Genomic DNA, 15,048 nt, shown 5'->3' with positions numbered 1-15,048 from the left:
TGATATCAGTATTTTTGATTATGGAAAGAATTTCTGGAAGCTCTATGAATGCAGTCCTTTTAGGTTTTTTTTTTTTTTTATGGAGGTTTCTTTATGTAGGCATGGCTAATTAATTCACTGTCCTTTTGTGATTTTTCATCAGGCATTTTTTGTGGACAGGAAAAATATTAAAAACCTTATGTATATTAGTTTCCTAGGGCTGCTGTAACAAGGTACCATAAACTAGATGGGTTAAACAACAGAAATTTATTCACTCACAGTTCTGGAGTTTAAAAGTCCAAAATGAAGGTATCAATAGGGCCATGCTTTTTCTGGTTCCTAGTGGTTGTCAGCAATTCTCAGCATTTCCTGGCTCACAGCTGCAGAACATCAATCTCTGCCTCTCTTCACATGGCATTCTTCCCTGTGTGTCTGTCTTTCCACCATCTTCCCTCTGTGTGCATGTTTGTCTGTATACCTCTTTTCCTCTTATTACAAATCACCAATCATATTTGATTTAGGGCCCACCTAATTCCAGTATAACCTCATTTGAACTTGATTATATCTACAAAGGCCTTACTTCCAAAAAAGCCGCAAGGTACCATGAGTAGGACTTAACATATCTTTTGGGGGAATACAATTCAACCCACAATAGTGTGTGTGTTTGTGTGTGTCTGAAATATATGTAGACATTGTAATTTTTAAAAAGTAAATATTAAGTGGCATTTTTTAATTGAAAATAGCTTTTCATTATTCTATTTTTTTCAATTAATGGACACTAAAAGAATAAATCTCTCAGGTAGGAGTCTAGGAGTCTGAGAATTTTTTTAATGATAAAAAGAGTTATGCACATCTAAAAGGTTGAGAGCCATTGGTATAGATTTTGTGTCAGGAGTAGAATAAGGTAAAACTAGCCAAGTAAGCTAAAGTAAAGTATGGAGAGCTTTTAATTACAAGATAAAGACTCTTGGTTTCATTTGTTAGGAAAAGAGAATTACTAGTGATTATTTTGCAGGTGACATGTGTGCATGTAACAGATATTGTGACTGATAAAGTAAAAATTCTGAACCAACAATCTATCCATCAATGTGGGGCTTTATAGGAAAACTAGTGGCCTGGTGCATGAAATTCGTGCATGGGGGGTGTGTCTCTCAGCCCGGCCTGCACCCTCTCTAATCTGGGACCCCTTGAAGGATGTCCTACTGTAGGTTTACAGGGATTGGGCCTAAACCGGCAGTTGGACATCCCTCTCACAATCCAGGACTGCTGGCTCCTAACCACTCACCTGCCTGCCTGCCTGCCTCCCTGATTGCCCCTAACCACTCTGCCTGCCGGCCTGCTCGCCCCCAACTTCCCCATGCCACCGGCCTGCTCACCCCCAAGTGCCCTCCGGCAGCCTGATCACCCCCAACTGCCCCTTGTGCCAGTGTGCTTGCCCCCAACTGCCCCCCCCCCTGCTGGCCTGCTACCCCCAACTGCCCCCTGCTGGCCTGCTCACTCCAAATTGGCCCCCCTCACTGTCCTGATCACCTCCAACTGACCCCCACTGATGGCCTGATCACCCCTAAATGACCCCCTGCTGGTCTGCTTACTCTCAATGGCCCCACCCCATCAGCCTGATCACCCACAACTGCCATCCCATTCTGGCCTGATCACCCACAACTGCCCTCCCCTCTTGGCCTCTAACCACCTCTACCTTGGCCCCGCCACCATGGCTTTGTCCAGAAGTACGTCTGGAAGGTCTCCCAGTCTAATTAGCATATTACCCTTTTATTAGTATAGATAGAGGCTGGTGCACAAGTGAGTGCCTGCTGGTTTGCCCTGAAGGGTGTCCCGGATCAAGGTGGGGGTCCCGCTGGGGTGCCTGGCCAGCCTGGGTGAGGGGCTGATGGCCGTTTTCAGGCTGGCCACGCCCCCCAGTGACCCAAGCTCCCAGCCTCTCCTTTTTTTCTTTTTTTTTCTTTCAGTGCCTCCTTGAGCAGAGGCCAGGGTGGGCTGAAAGCAGGTATCTGGGATTTATTTATCTTCTATAATTGAAACTTTGTAGCCTTGAGTGGAGCCCAGGGCCAGCCAGGGCAGGCGGGAAGCTTGGCTTCCTCCATTGCCAGGGGCAACCCAAGCCTCCTGCTTGCTCCAGCTCCGTGGCTGCTGCCATCTTAGTTGGATTAATTTGCATACTTGCTCCTGATTGGCTGGTGGGTGTAGCAGAGTGGCGGGGTGATGGTTAATTTGCATGTTTCTTTTTTATAAGTGTAGACTACTCAAGTACATGATGGACTATAGAAGAGTGAGTGTGGAGAGGTCACCAGTTATGAAGTGACCAGTATCTCACTCACTGGATGACAGTGATAATGAAGAGAATGGGATAAATGCTGGGCGTATTACTAAAGAAGAAGGGGCAGAGGTATGATAAGTATGTACATGCATATAGTGCATTTTTCTGTATATTTTTGTGGATATTTGAAGGTACACATGTGAATTAGGGGGCTTATACAGTATCCAGCTCTTTTAAAATGAAAGAGTACTTATTTCATCTGATATTTTTAATATATTGATTTGCTGATTAACTTTCCATTTGTAAATGCAATATTTCTCTAAATAGAAAATTTTAAATCATCGATTTGACCTGTCTACTTTCTGACACACAGTAGGCACTCAAATATTTCTTGGTTGGTAAACATCAACATTTTAGCCATTCCAAAACTGGGTTTAATTTATTAGCGTATATTGAATTTATATTTTCTATCAGTGTTTTTTTATTTGTTTTTGTTAACCCTTACACAAGGATATTTTTTCCATTGATTTTTAGAGAGTGGAAGAGGGAGGGAGCAAGCGGGGAGAGAGAAAAAGAGAGAAAGAGAGAGAGAGAGAGAGAGAGAGAGAGAGAAAGAGAGAGAGAGAGAGACATCAATGTGAGAGAGATACATTGATTGGTTGCCTCCTACATGCAGCCTGACCTGGTTGGGGATTGAACCTGAAACCCAGGCACATGCTCTTGATGGGGAATCAAGCCAGTGACCCTTTGGTGCACAGGCCAATGCTCTAATAATTTAGCAACATTGGCAGGGCTATTTTGTGTCAGTGTTTTATGTTTAGGAGAGAAAGTGGTGGAGAGAAAAAGGTAGAAGTAATAGTAATTGGAGAAAACTGAAGTTTGAGTTTGGTAAAGAAATTGTAAATATGTACCAAGCTAGTCTAAATGATTTCAAGTCCCAAAAGCAGGACAAATTCTATCTATTGATCCTGAAATAATTTGAAAACTAGATTACTAAACAACTTTCAGTGGTCTTTGAGGAGTCATAGAGAAGTAGAAATGCCAAAGGATTAAAAAGCCAAAGGGATGAGGAGATAATTCTCAAAAACTCATAGTATATAATTTAATATTACCTCTAGGTGAGATTAGAAAACATATTATTCATTACAAAAAGGAAGCAGTAAATCATGTTACCAGATTAAACATACTATCTTATTTGTGATATGGTTATTGGAAAAAGGTCATAATTCGCATCTCTATTTTTACTTTAATTTTGCTCAGATACAGAGACAGAGTGTCTCCAGACTCCAATGAAGTAGTTGTTAAGGTCCCTTATTACATCCAATTAGACAAGTGAGTTGTTAGCATAAGATTGTAATAGTTGAAGGATTATACCAAACAGGTGCTCATAAAAAATTTAAATTAGTGGTTTTCAAACTTTTTTACTATGATTTGCAGTAAGAAATACATTTCATATCATTATCTGGTAAGCATACATGTTCAGATGTATGTTTGTTTGTGTGTATGTCTATTTACAATAATGGGTGCACTTCCATTCTATGTTTTTCTATTCTATTTCATTTACAAAACTGCTGGTTACAACCCACTAAGTCAATTTCATGACTCACTAATGGGTTTCGACTCACAGTTCGAAAAATGTGAATTGATTTCTATCAGAATGTTTTTAGTGACTACAAAGCTTTTTTTATCTTGTTCAATTAAATATTTGAATGAAGACAGAAGAAATGTTTTCAAATTTGAATGGAGGAATCAGGTCATTTTTTTGTATGAAATTATTAACAGTTTAAAATTAAATAGAAAATTAGAGTCTTAACAGGTCCTTGAGGTGCTTCTGAAGCACAGTGAAGTTTTACCACTGTCACTGAGGACTTGGGGGGTAAGAAGGAAGGACAGGATAGCAGTGAGGTTCACTTCAAAGTGAAAATACATCTCAAGAAACTCAAAGAATCATACTGCCACAGACAGAGAGTTCCAATGGATTGACTCAGGTTTCTCTTTGAAGGTCAGAGAATAGCTGATAATCATACTAAAAAACAAAACAAAACTGGGAATGGAGGAAGAAGATGTGATTGAAGTTTATCAGGAATAAACAAGATCATTAAAAGGGTTATTCTTATTTTCCCTCAGTCCTTTTTTATTTTTAAAAATAGTTCTTTTGTAATGTGGTGTTCAAAATGGAATTGAAAACTGCCCCTCCCCCATCTCTTTAAAACACCTGGTAATGTGATTTTTAGTGCTCATCATTCATTATTATTTGTTTTCATTGTGCTGATTTTTGGTGATCAAACTTCAGACTCCTTCATATTGCCCTCTCCTTTTGAAATAGTACGTTTGTGCACAGGGAGACCACCTTTTCCAAGACTGAATTTTCAGGCTTGTGATAAATAAGGTGGACCAATGCAAGTCTGCACAATGAATTTCTAACTGGCCCAGAAGTTCTAGCATGTGATTGTTTCACCCCTCGATTATCACTTTCAGTGGGAGATGGAAGTTTTTTAGAAAATGGAACTGTGGAAAAATGACCTTTCCTCAATTTGAAGCCACTTTTTAAAAAACATTTATTTTTTCCTCACAGTTCTAGAAGCTGGGAAGTCCAAGATCAAGGCACTGGCAGATCTGGTGTCTGGTGAGAACCTGTTTCCTAGTTTGCATATGGCCATCTTTTCACTGTGTCCTCACCTGACAGAGAGGAAAGGGAGCTCTCTCTGGTTTCTTCCTCCTTCCTCCTTCCTCCTTCTTCTTCTATATATTTTATTGATTTTTTTACAGAGGGGAAGGGAGAGGGATAGAGAGTCAGAAACATAGATGAGAGAGAAACATCATTCAGCTGCCTCCTGCACACTCCCCCCTGGGGACGTACCCACAACCAAGGTACATGTCCTTGACCGGAATCAAACCTGGAACCCTTCAGTCGGCAAGCCGACGCTCTATCCACCAAGCCAAACCAGTAAGGCGAAGCCACTTTTAAAATATGAAGGTCTGGACCAAAAGAAGAGGAATATCAGGTTGGAGTCAAGATGATAGATAAGGTGAGAGTAAAGACTAACTCCAAAGACGGCTTCACTGAAGAGAAAGCATTTTAAGAGTAAAGAAAAATCTTGTCAGAAGATCCCAGAAAAGGTCTAAATTTAATTAGTAGTTAATAAAGTTATTCATGCAGAATTGTGTACAATAAAACACAGATATTTTTTATTTTATTTGTACTTTTTGGCCTAGGATATGGGTTTTAAATGGACATCATCTGTACCAGCTTCATTAAAATAAACAAAATATTTGTAAAAATTATACTAATGTTTATTCTATTTCTTATTGTACAGAAAGAAAAAGAAAATGGCTTAAACAAGATTTTCTTGCACAATACTGGAAATTATAGTACAAATAAATTTTTTCTTCAGTACTGTACAGTGATGATGATCATGACTTTGGTGGACTGGAAGTTACTGAGGTGCCTTCTCAATTAAGGATTTCATTAAGGCCACAATACTTTTTACTCAGTGTTCTGTGTTTTTTTTGTGTGTGTTTTTTTTAAATGTGGTATTTCTCTATGGTGCATATTTATGACAGTTACTCAATCATGTTGAATAAATGGGCATGCCAAAAATTTAAAATAGAAAATTTGAAAAGTAAATTAGATTTAAGTATATATGTACATTTCTGCACTTTATATCTCAAAATCTGTGTTTAAAACCAATATTGCAGATATGCTGCTGCTTCAGAGCAGCATGTTTAGAAACAAAATAAAACATTAACAACAGAACAAAATCTTTGGTGTTTCATTTGATAAAAAAAACTTTAACATGAGCGGGGGAAAGGGACCAAATTTTTTTGAGAACCTACTATATGCCAAACATAAATCATTACTGTGATATTGTTGAAAAACCATGACCCTAAGCAAAGCAAACCAAACTGATTTGATTTGGGTTACATTAACAGGAGCTATAATTCCAAAGGATGAAAGTTTCCCTCTTTTTTTTACTGGTCTGAACCTACTTAGAATTTGGAGTACTCTGTTCAGATTAAGTTTAGAGGACAGTGAGAAAGCTGCTTTTTAGATAACATGTGAAGGAAATAGGAATATTTAGTCTGGAGAATTGCTGTTTTCATTCATTAATTTTTGAACACGTTTATTAAATATAAATTACAAGCCGGGCATGGTAGGTGATGAAAATACAAAAATAACTACAAGATTGTCTTTTCCAATAGTCAAAGAAGGAAAACATTATTTATTTATTGACAATTGCTACTGCATTAATTACCTTAAATGTATTAGCTCCTTTCATCCCTTAACCCTGTGAATCTCTAGTTTGGGTTGGGTAAACTAAGACGTTGAAGGGAAGTCCTTTGGCCCAGAGTCCACACCAGTAAGTGGGTGGTAGAACTGGGATTCAAACCCAAGCTCCAGTAAATTTGAGCATATATTCTCAACCACTATATAATATTGTCTTTTGAAACTCAGATTCATGGGCTTCTTTGAAGAATTGACCTGTGGAAGTATGGGTATGCATCTATTAAAGCAAACATGTATACAAAATTAATATTCACCACACAACATATATATATATATATTAATACACAGACTTAAAATGAACATTTTAGGTAGCTTCTATTATTATACACCTATCTTTTATTTCAAAATATTGTTAACACAAATGCTAAGCTAATTGTACATTTGCAGGGAAACAGGCTTTGTAGGCTAAAAGGAAACAGGCCTGCTGTCTTTTTCTAATCTTAATGTTTGGAGATAGTATTGAAAACATATAACTGCAATTATAAAGACTTGCATGTGGTTACAAATTGGTCTTCCATGTGTTTATAGGTCATTCAACACATTGTGCCTGTGTACTAAGGGTAGAAGGACACATATAATGTGTACTGGCTTCTGGGTTGAAATTGTTTCATTAAATTTTCACTGCTGTTAGTGAATGAGGAAATTGAGCTCAATAACTTGAGTAGACTGCATGGGTAATAAGTAGTGAGTGTGATTCCAAAGCTTATGTACTTTCCACAGTACCACATTACCTGCAAGGAGCTGACAATGTACTGGATAATTTGTTTAAATTGGTAAACTCTTTGAAATATCTTTGATGTTGATTAAACCCCAGTTGTTTGCATGGAAAATAATACAATAATCTTTTTATTTGTTTTTTTTTAAATATTTTATTGATTTTTTTACAGAGAGGAAGGGAGAAGGATAGAGAGTTAGAAACATCGATGAGAGAGAAAGATTGATCAGCTGCCTCCTGCACACCTCCCACTGGGGATTGCCCGCAACCCAGGTACATGACCTTGATTGGAATCAAACCTGGGACCCTTGAGTCCGCAGGCCGATGCCCTATCCACTGAGCCAAACCAGTTAGGGCTACAATAATCTTATCTAATAAAGAGGGAATATACAAATTGACCGTCATGCCGTAAATGGTTAAGATGGCTGCGCCCACAGAGGAGGCCAAGTTCCTGTAAAGAGCCTTAATGAGCAATCATCAGGGACCTAAGGCTGCGTGGTGCTGGGCCAGGGCAGGGGACCTGAAGCTGTGCCCCACCCCCGGTGGGGCTTGACAGAGGACCTCAGGCTGTTTCCCCCGCCCCAGTGCCAGGCTGGGGGACCTCAGGCTGTGCCCCCTGCCCCGGTGCCAGGCTGGGGGACCTCAGGCTGTGCCCCCTGCCCGGCAGGGCTTGATGGGGGACCTCAGTCTGTGTACCCTGCCTGGTGGAGCTTGATGGGAGACTTCAGGCTGCTCCCCCTGCCCAGTTGGGCTTGACAGGGGACCTCAGGCCACACGCCCCGCTCCAGCACTGGGCCAGGGGACCTGAGGCCATGCCCCCCACCCAGTGGGGTTTGACAGGGGACATCAAGGCATGTCCCCTGCCCCGGCCCGGGCCGGGGGACCTCAGACCGTGCACCCCGCCCCAGACTTGGGGACCTGAGGCTGCGCCCCCCAACCTGGTGGGGCTTGACAGGGGTGGGGCCGGCTGGGTCTGGGTCTCGCGCAATTTTGAGACACACGTGGGTGGGCGGGGACTTGACTCTGGTACCCGTGGCATGTCCCAGACTCTGACAGGAGGAAGATTTTCATATACATTTTACTAATTTTGTTTCATCTCTGACACTTCTATTATAGAGAGAGGGCAAATAGCAATATTAAAATATTTCCTCTAATTAATTCCCTTTTAATGTGCATGGATTTCATGCACCGTGTCACTAGTCTATATAATAAAAGCCTAAGTGACCATTATGGCAGAACGACCAGAATGACCAATTGCTATGATGCACACTGACCAACAGGGGGTAGACACTCAATGCAGGAGCTGCCCTATGGTGGTCAGTGCGCTCCCACAGGGGGAATGCCGCTCAGCCAGAAGCCAGGCTCACAGTTGGAGAACATAACAGCGGTGGCAGGAGCCTGTCCCGTGGCAGCACTAAGGAGCAGCAAGCATGCAGGTGGTAAGGAGTGAGGGCTCCCATACTGCAAGAGGGCGCAGGCCAGGCTGAGGGACTCCTCAGTGCATGAATTTTGTGCACCGGGCCTCTAGTTAATAAATAATTTTACATAATAAAAGCCTAATATGCTAAGTGTCCAGTTGCCTGTTCAACCAAAGTGTAATATGCTAATGATATGCTAGGGCCTCTCAACCACTTGCTAAGAATTGCACTGACCACCAGAGGGCAGATGCTCTGACTGGTAGGTTAAACTTGCTGCTGGGGTCTGGCCAATCAGGACTGAGCGAGATGGGCTGGACATGCCCTTGAGCCCTCTAGTGGTCTCTCCCGGGCTGGCCAACCTCCCAACCCCTTCTTGGCCCTGTGGGGTCCTTAAGCCTGGCCTGTGCCCCCTCGAGGGATGTCAGAGAGCTGGTTTCAGCCCGATCCTGCAGGCTAGGCCGAGAGAGCCCACTGGTGCACGAATTCATGCACCGGGCCTCTAGTAATCTATAATAATAAAAGGGTAATATGCTAATTAGACCAGACATCATTCTGGATGTCCTTCCTGATAAAGCTGGGGCTGGAGGGAAGCCAGCCTGATCCCGGGTGCCTGTGAGCAGCCCGAGGGAAGCTAGCCTGGGTCCCAGGTGCCGGAGGGAAGCTGGTGCTGGCAGCCGGGGGGAGCAAGACCTACTCTTGCATGAATTTTCATGCATTGGGCTTCTAGTACAAGAATAATCTTTGTCTCATGTACTCAAAACTGTAAACCTACTTTTGCCCCACCCTTAATATGCCCAGTGGAGTGACAAAAGTTAGTGTGATGACCTTTTAGTATAGATTTACATATTTAAGATAGATGTCATTTTACATTTGCAAATGAAAATAGCACTGGTAAAAGTAGAAGATACACATTTGGGACACACAAGTGCTGTAGTTGGATATACACATTACAAGAGTTTTCAATTATATAGCATATCTAAGTCACACTATTAATCCTTTGAGGTCGTTTGTCTATTCTCAGCCACCAAAGCTTTTTTACTGTTCCAGTCGTATGTCTGCTGTCAGCCACCACAGCAAGGAACCGTACGAATCTTAACTCTATTCATTCATGTATCAGTTCATAATTTCTCTGAAAGCTCTTAAGTGTCTAAGCGACCTTGTCACGAACCAAAACATTGCCCCGACAAATCGGAGATATCGAAACTCAATATAAACAAACGCGGTCGTTCCACACTCGCCATGCAATACACCGTGGCGAGTCAGTCGCCTTTTGATAGTGAAGAAATCGACAAGCTTCAGAGATACTTCGCAGAATTTCAAATAAAGCTGTACAAATTACATTTAACTGTAATTAGGCATTCTCGCTTGTTAAGATATTTCAAAATAATACTCCATAATGGCAAAAAGAAAGTTACCGAAAGAAGTGTACTGAGAATTTGAAAGTAAAGATGAAGAGTTTTATTTTGGCAACCTTGAATGCTGACTCTTATGTAGAAAGTTATAACGTTTGTAGTGATTCTACTAGTAGTGACGTAGTTCAAAAAAAGAATGAATAAATCTTGTTTATCCTTCATAATCTTGCATGTTATGTATCACTGCTCTTTCAATGGAAATTAATTCCGACCAGTACAACACCCATGTCCAAGTTTAATATGACTGCAAAGGGTTAAAAATTTTTGGTTTTGTAAATTTTCCACACATTTCCATTTTCCAAATATTCCATTCTAGCATTTTAAAATTTAATTGGTATTTAACTTTAATGATGTGCCAATTGCCACTTCTTTCATAAATTTTTGCTTAACTATTTCAGTAACTCAAACTCTACAGTGCAAATTTAAACACACACACACACACACACACACACACACACACACACACCCTAAGCACTGGTTTTGAGGAACTTTGTTATATACGATACATACCAATTTAGAATTTCGCCATATTCCAATATACTGGGAATTAACTTGACTAGCTAGTCCAATATAATATATGCAATAACAAAACAAATTATGATAGATTTGTATATTGACAATTAAAATGATTTCATTCCTCAAGATATCTAATATTTCTAGCAACTTTTAATATATTGAAAAGGGCATACCTCATGAAATATTAAAGTAAATTACATCATTTTGAGGAAGAAAAGGACAATCATACCTATTTAGTTTTAATTAAATACTAGAGCAAGATTACTTGTACATTTTAATTTTTTAACTAAAAGTATTTTTTTGCTTCTTTTCTTGTGAAGGCAGAGAAATATACTTTTATCACAGTCCAAGACTGGCAGTGAGAATTACCTATATTTTTAGGTAATTTCGAAATTCTCTGAAGGGTACATGCCTGAGAAAACGGGAGGCATCATCATTAACTGGTATCATACCTGAGGATCCTTAGGGATTTTTAAAATAAGGGATTTGTAGTTTCCACCATATTACCCCACAGTGTGACATGGTGCATCCTTTTTAGGCTGGGAGGTAAGTTCAAGAGCTGTTTGTTGTTCAGAGCTCCATCCAGAGCAAATCACTGTTTGACAAGTTCTAATTTAAGTTGTGCCTGTGTGCAGGTGTCAGCCTCTTTCATAGCTGAAAGAAAAGACCCATTACATTTCATCTGTATCCTTCCCGCAACAACACAGGATCATCCCCCACAGTGGCTTTGCCAGCCACCTTTTCGTTGGGATATTCCAGGGGGGGGGGGTGGGGGGGGGCAGGCTGGCAGGGCTGCGAGGAAGGGCGCAGAGGGGCAGAAATAGGTCGTCTGGCACTCCCCTACCTTACGAGGCACGTGGTACTGCCAGTAGCAGCTGCTGGATGCGACTCTGAATATGAAGATGATGAACCTCCCAGCAAGAGGATAGAGGGAAGGAGATGGCAGCGAAGGGAGACCCACACTCACTGTGTCCTTCCCCGCAGGGAGAATTCACCTCAAGGGAAAAGCTACAAGGAAGCCACCACCCGCCCCGCCTCTGCCAGCTGGCTCCAGAGTCTGGCAGCCGTCCCTAAGCACCTGGTCACCAGCCTCTCCGTTCAGGGCGGCTGGGGGAGGGACCTGAGGTGTCGGGATGGGTGGGTGGGAAGACGAGGAGGGCTAGGCCAAAGAGGGGGTGCGCCGCGGCTCCGCCCCTCGGAGGCGCTGCGCAGGCGCAGTGGCCCTACCGCAGGCAGGGGGCGGCAACATGGCGGAGTGAGCGGCGGCCCTGGGGCTTCACAACAACAGTGGCGCTAGTAGTAGCGGCAGTAGCCTTGTCCGTAGCGGCGGCCACAGCCAGGGCTTCAGCACCGGCCAGCGCCGTGGCCAGCAGCGCGCTCAGGGCTTTCCGGAGCGGCGGCAGCATCTCCGCGAGGCGCGGCCGGGCCTGGGAGGCCGGGAGGGGGAGAGAGAGGAGGCAGCGGCGGCGGCGGCACAGCTGCTGTCCGGCAGCGGTTAGCGGCGCGGCCCCCGCCAGGAGTAAGCCTGAGCGTAACCCCCCGCCTCGGCCGGCAGGGCTGAGGCGCAGGCGGGGAGCGAGCCCGGTGCCGCGGCGCTGGTGGATGCTGGGGCTCCGAGGCGACGGCCGGGGGGCGGGGGACGAGGCAGGCATAACGGTACCGGCGAAGGCAGCGCCTCTGCTCTTCCCTTTTCAGGAGCCGGGCATATGGCGAGCGAGAAGCCAGGCCCGGGGGGGCTCGAGCCTCAGCCCGTAGGGCTCATCGCCGTCGGGGCCGGAGGCGGAGGCGGCGGCGGCGGGGGCGGCAGCGGCAGCGGCGGCGGGGGCAGCGGGATGGGGGAAGCGAGGGGGGCGTCCGCCTCCGGCGCGGTGGTGCTGCCCGCGGGGATGATTAACCCTTCGGTGCCGATCCGCAACATCCGGATGAAATTCGCAGTGTTGATTGGACTCATACAGGTCGGAGAGGTCAGCAACAGGGACATCGTGGAGACCGTGCTCAATCTGGTAAGGGAAAAAGCGTGCTGCCTGCCTCCCAGCCCCCATAGCCTTCCTGCACCCCAGGGTCACTGCGCTGCGCATCCCTGTGAGCCACGATCATCCGGCCGGTATTGCCGGCGGGTGACCTGCCAGCGCGTAGCCCTAGCCACGCCACCTCCCCGGTCTCCTCTGGTCCTCTCTTGCCACCTGAGCGCAGTGTCCAACTTAATGAATAGTAAATCATTCCTTGCCCTGCAGGTTTTGGGTCGACTTGAGACTTTATTTGCGGGAGAGGAGGCCTCCCTTTTTCTGGAGTTCTTTCTCTTACCCTGTTAATTGTCCCCGGTGTCGCTCTGCGAGGATGAAAGCCTGGTCCCTGGAGTCTAAAATCCCCTGTGCTTCTGAAATGCGAGGAGCGCGTTAGCTCGAACTTGAGCAGCTGGGTGTGATGTTTTCGAATGACGAGGAAAATGATGCAGTTTTGCATCTTCTTTTAAATATAATCCGAAGCTATGATGTGATGGAGTGTTGTGGCTGTGTCCCCCGACCCCTTTCTTTCTTTGTAATGTTGTTCTGAATTTGTTCACCTCTTTAATCGCGCGCGTGCTTGTGTGTGTGTGTGTGTGTGTGTATGTGTATGTGTGTGCGCGCGCGCTCGCGTCCCCACAACATGTTAAAATGTGAGGCCACTAAATCATACAGGTTGGTTTCTGTGGTTGTCTTAGACAGCGTGGCATATGGATAAAGACTCAAGGAAAAGTGTTAGATGTAGCCCTAGGTTTTTTGTTGTGTGTGTGTGTGTGTGTGTGTGTGTGTGTGTGTGTGTGTGTGTCTTTTTTCATGATAAGAAATCGTTACTGCAGAACTATGTATGACTTTGTGTGTTTTGCGCTATCTACTTAGGCTAAGAAGCGTTCAAAATGTTAGGGGAAGAAATAAGGAGAGGGGAATCATATTCAGATAATTAAGAGTAGTTAATTTTTTATGTTTTGTAAATGCAGTTTTTGCTGCAGCAAAGCTTTCCAACAGTTTCCTTTACAATAGTCTTTGACATTAAGTAAGGTTCGGTTTTTAAAGGCAAGGCTTAAATCAGGAGCAATCAGCTGACTATTGTATTTAAAGTGGAGTCACAGCAATAGAAAATGTGCTTGCAAGGAGATTTTATGACACCCAGGGACTTTGATTTTTCAACTAAGCCATTATTTTTATTTGGTTTATTGGAAAACTGAAAGGACACAGCTATAGCAGTGATGCCATGGATTAGATAATGTTTATAGTTTATGCACCTCTTAAATTCAGAGAAGTTAAAGCTGTTTTTTTTTCTTTTTGCTAGTGTTCAATTCAAAGATAGGATAATATCCGTACTTGCTTTGTTATATTTACTGCTGTTTAAATACAGACCACCTCTTTCTACTTCCTTTTACCCTTTAAATATGTCACCATAAAAATCAGTTGTAAGTTTGGGTAACGTTACCACATTGATATAAACAGATTATTTTTAAAACACTAATAGAAATATTATTGAGAGTTTTAATTTTAATCAGCTGCAAATAGGAGGTTAGTACCTGTCTTCTTTAGTTTTCTCTTTTAAAAGAAAAGAGGTGAGATCTCAAAATATGTTAGTATTTTAGCAGGTACTGTATTTCTTCTATAACTTTATTTCTGTAAATTTAAAAGAACACATTTGAAGTGTTTTTCCAGTTTTCACCAAACCAATACCAATTTTACTTTAAAAGATGCGCTATTTGGTTATTTTAACATCTGTTTACATGCTTATTTAATACATTTTAACGTGATAAGAGGCAATAGAGTTCTCACAAGCTGGAAACTGATTTGAATGGGTCTGGAATCTGCAGCAGTACCAATGTCTGCTAGATCAGTCCTTAACAGATGGGGTTCTATAGATACACAGTAGATTAAGAAAGGAAGTGAAGTATTTCTTTTGAGGTAAAACAAGACATTTAATTCTCTTCAGTGCAATGAAAATCTGCCATGAAGTCTCATATGCAAGCATTATTGTAGAGATTAACTTTACTTGTACTATTAAGGTTCAGATTATTCAGAAATAAGTTAGTACTGAAATGGTATATCCCCAAATCTACTTAGCACCTTGTAACTGCATTAATTTTTGGAATAAACAAAGTTAGGTTTAAAATTTCTTTGTATGTGTTTAAAGAATGCAATGAATCTTTAAATGGAACTTTTGGGGAAAACAAATGACAAAAGGAGCTACTTGCTAATTAAGTTAATTGTATTGATTATGGAATACATATTGGTCATATGAAGGGTCATATTTCTTTAATAGTAGTTTTAGGTCTTTATCTTTCCAATATACTCATAATGAAAATGTCATGTGAAAACTTAAACTGATTCTGAAAATATTTGGAAATCTTAGGAATTTAAAAAATAATTATCAAACTTAATTCTATTTGTTTAATAAGTACAATCCAGTAAAATCCACTTAGGGCA

At 42.5% G+C, this 15,048-nt stretch overlaps 1 protein-coding gene across 3 annotated transcripts in view; it reads left to right on the top strand.

Annotated features, from left to right (window-relative positions):
- Positions 1-12,289: 12,289 nt before the first annotated feature.
- The window catches only part of NBEA (neurobeachin), a 990,744-nt gene continuing 987,985 nt past the window's right edge, over positions 12,290-15,048 (top strand). For all 3 annotated transcript variants that reach the window (XM_059684425.1, XM_059684424.1, XM_059684423.1), the window contains exon 1: positions 12,290-12,606. In XM_059684425.1, coding sequence (XP_059540408.1) covers positions 12,310-12,606 — 297 coding nt within the window. In that variant the 5' untranslated portion in view covers positions 12,290-12,309. The remainder of the gene's footprint in view (positions 12,607-15,048) is intronic.

This window comes from Myotis daubentonii, chromosome 2 (genome assembly GCF_963259705.1).
Source record: "Myotis daubentonii chromosome 2, mMyoDau2.1, whole genome shotgun sequence".
Taxonomy (NCBI): Eukaryota; Metazoa; Chordata; class Mammalia; order Chiroptera; family Vespertilionidae; genus Myotis; species Myotis daubentonii.
The sequence above is the reverse complement of the archived record's forward strand: the minus strand, read 5'-3'. Positions and strand labels throughout refer to the sequence as shown.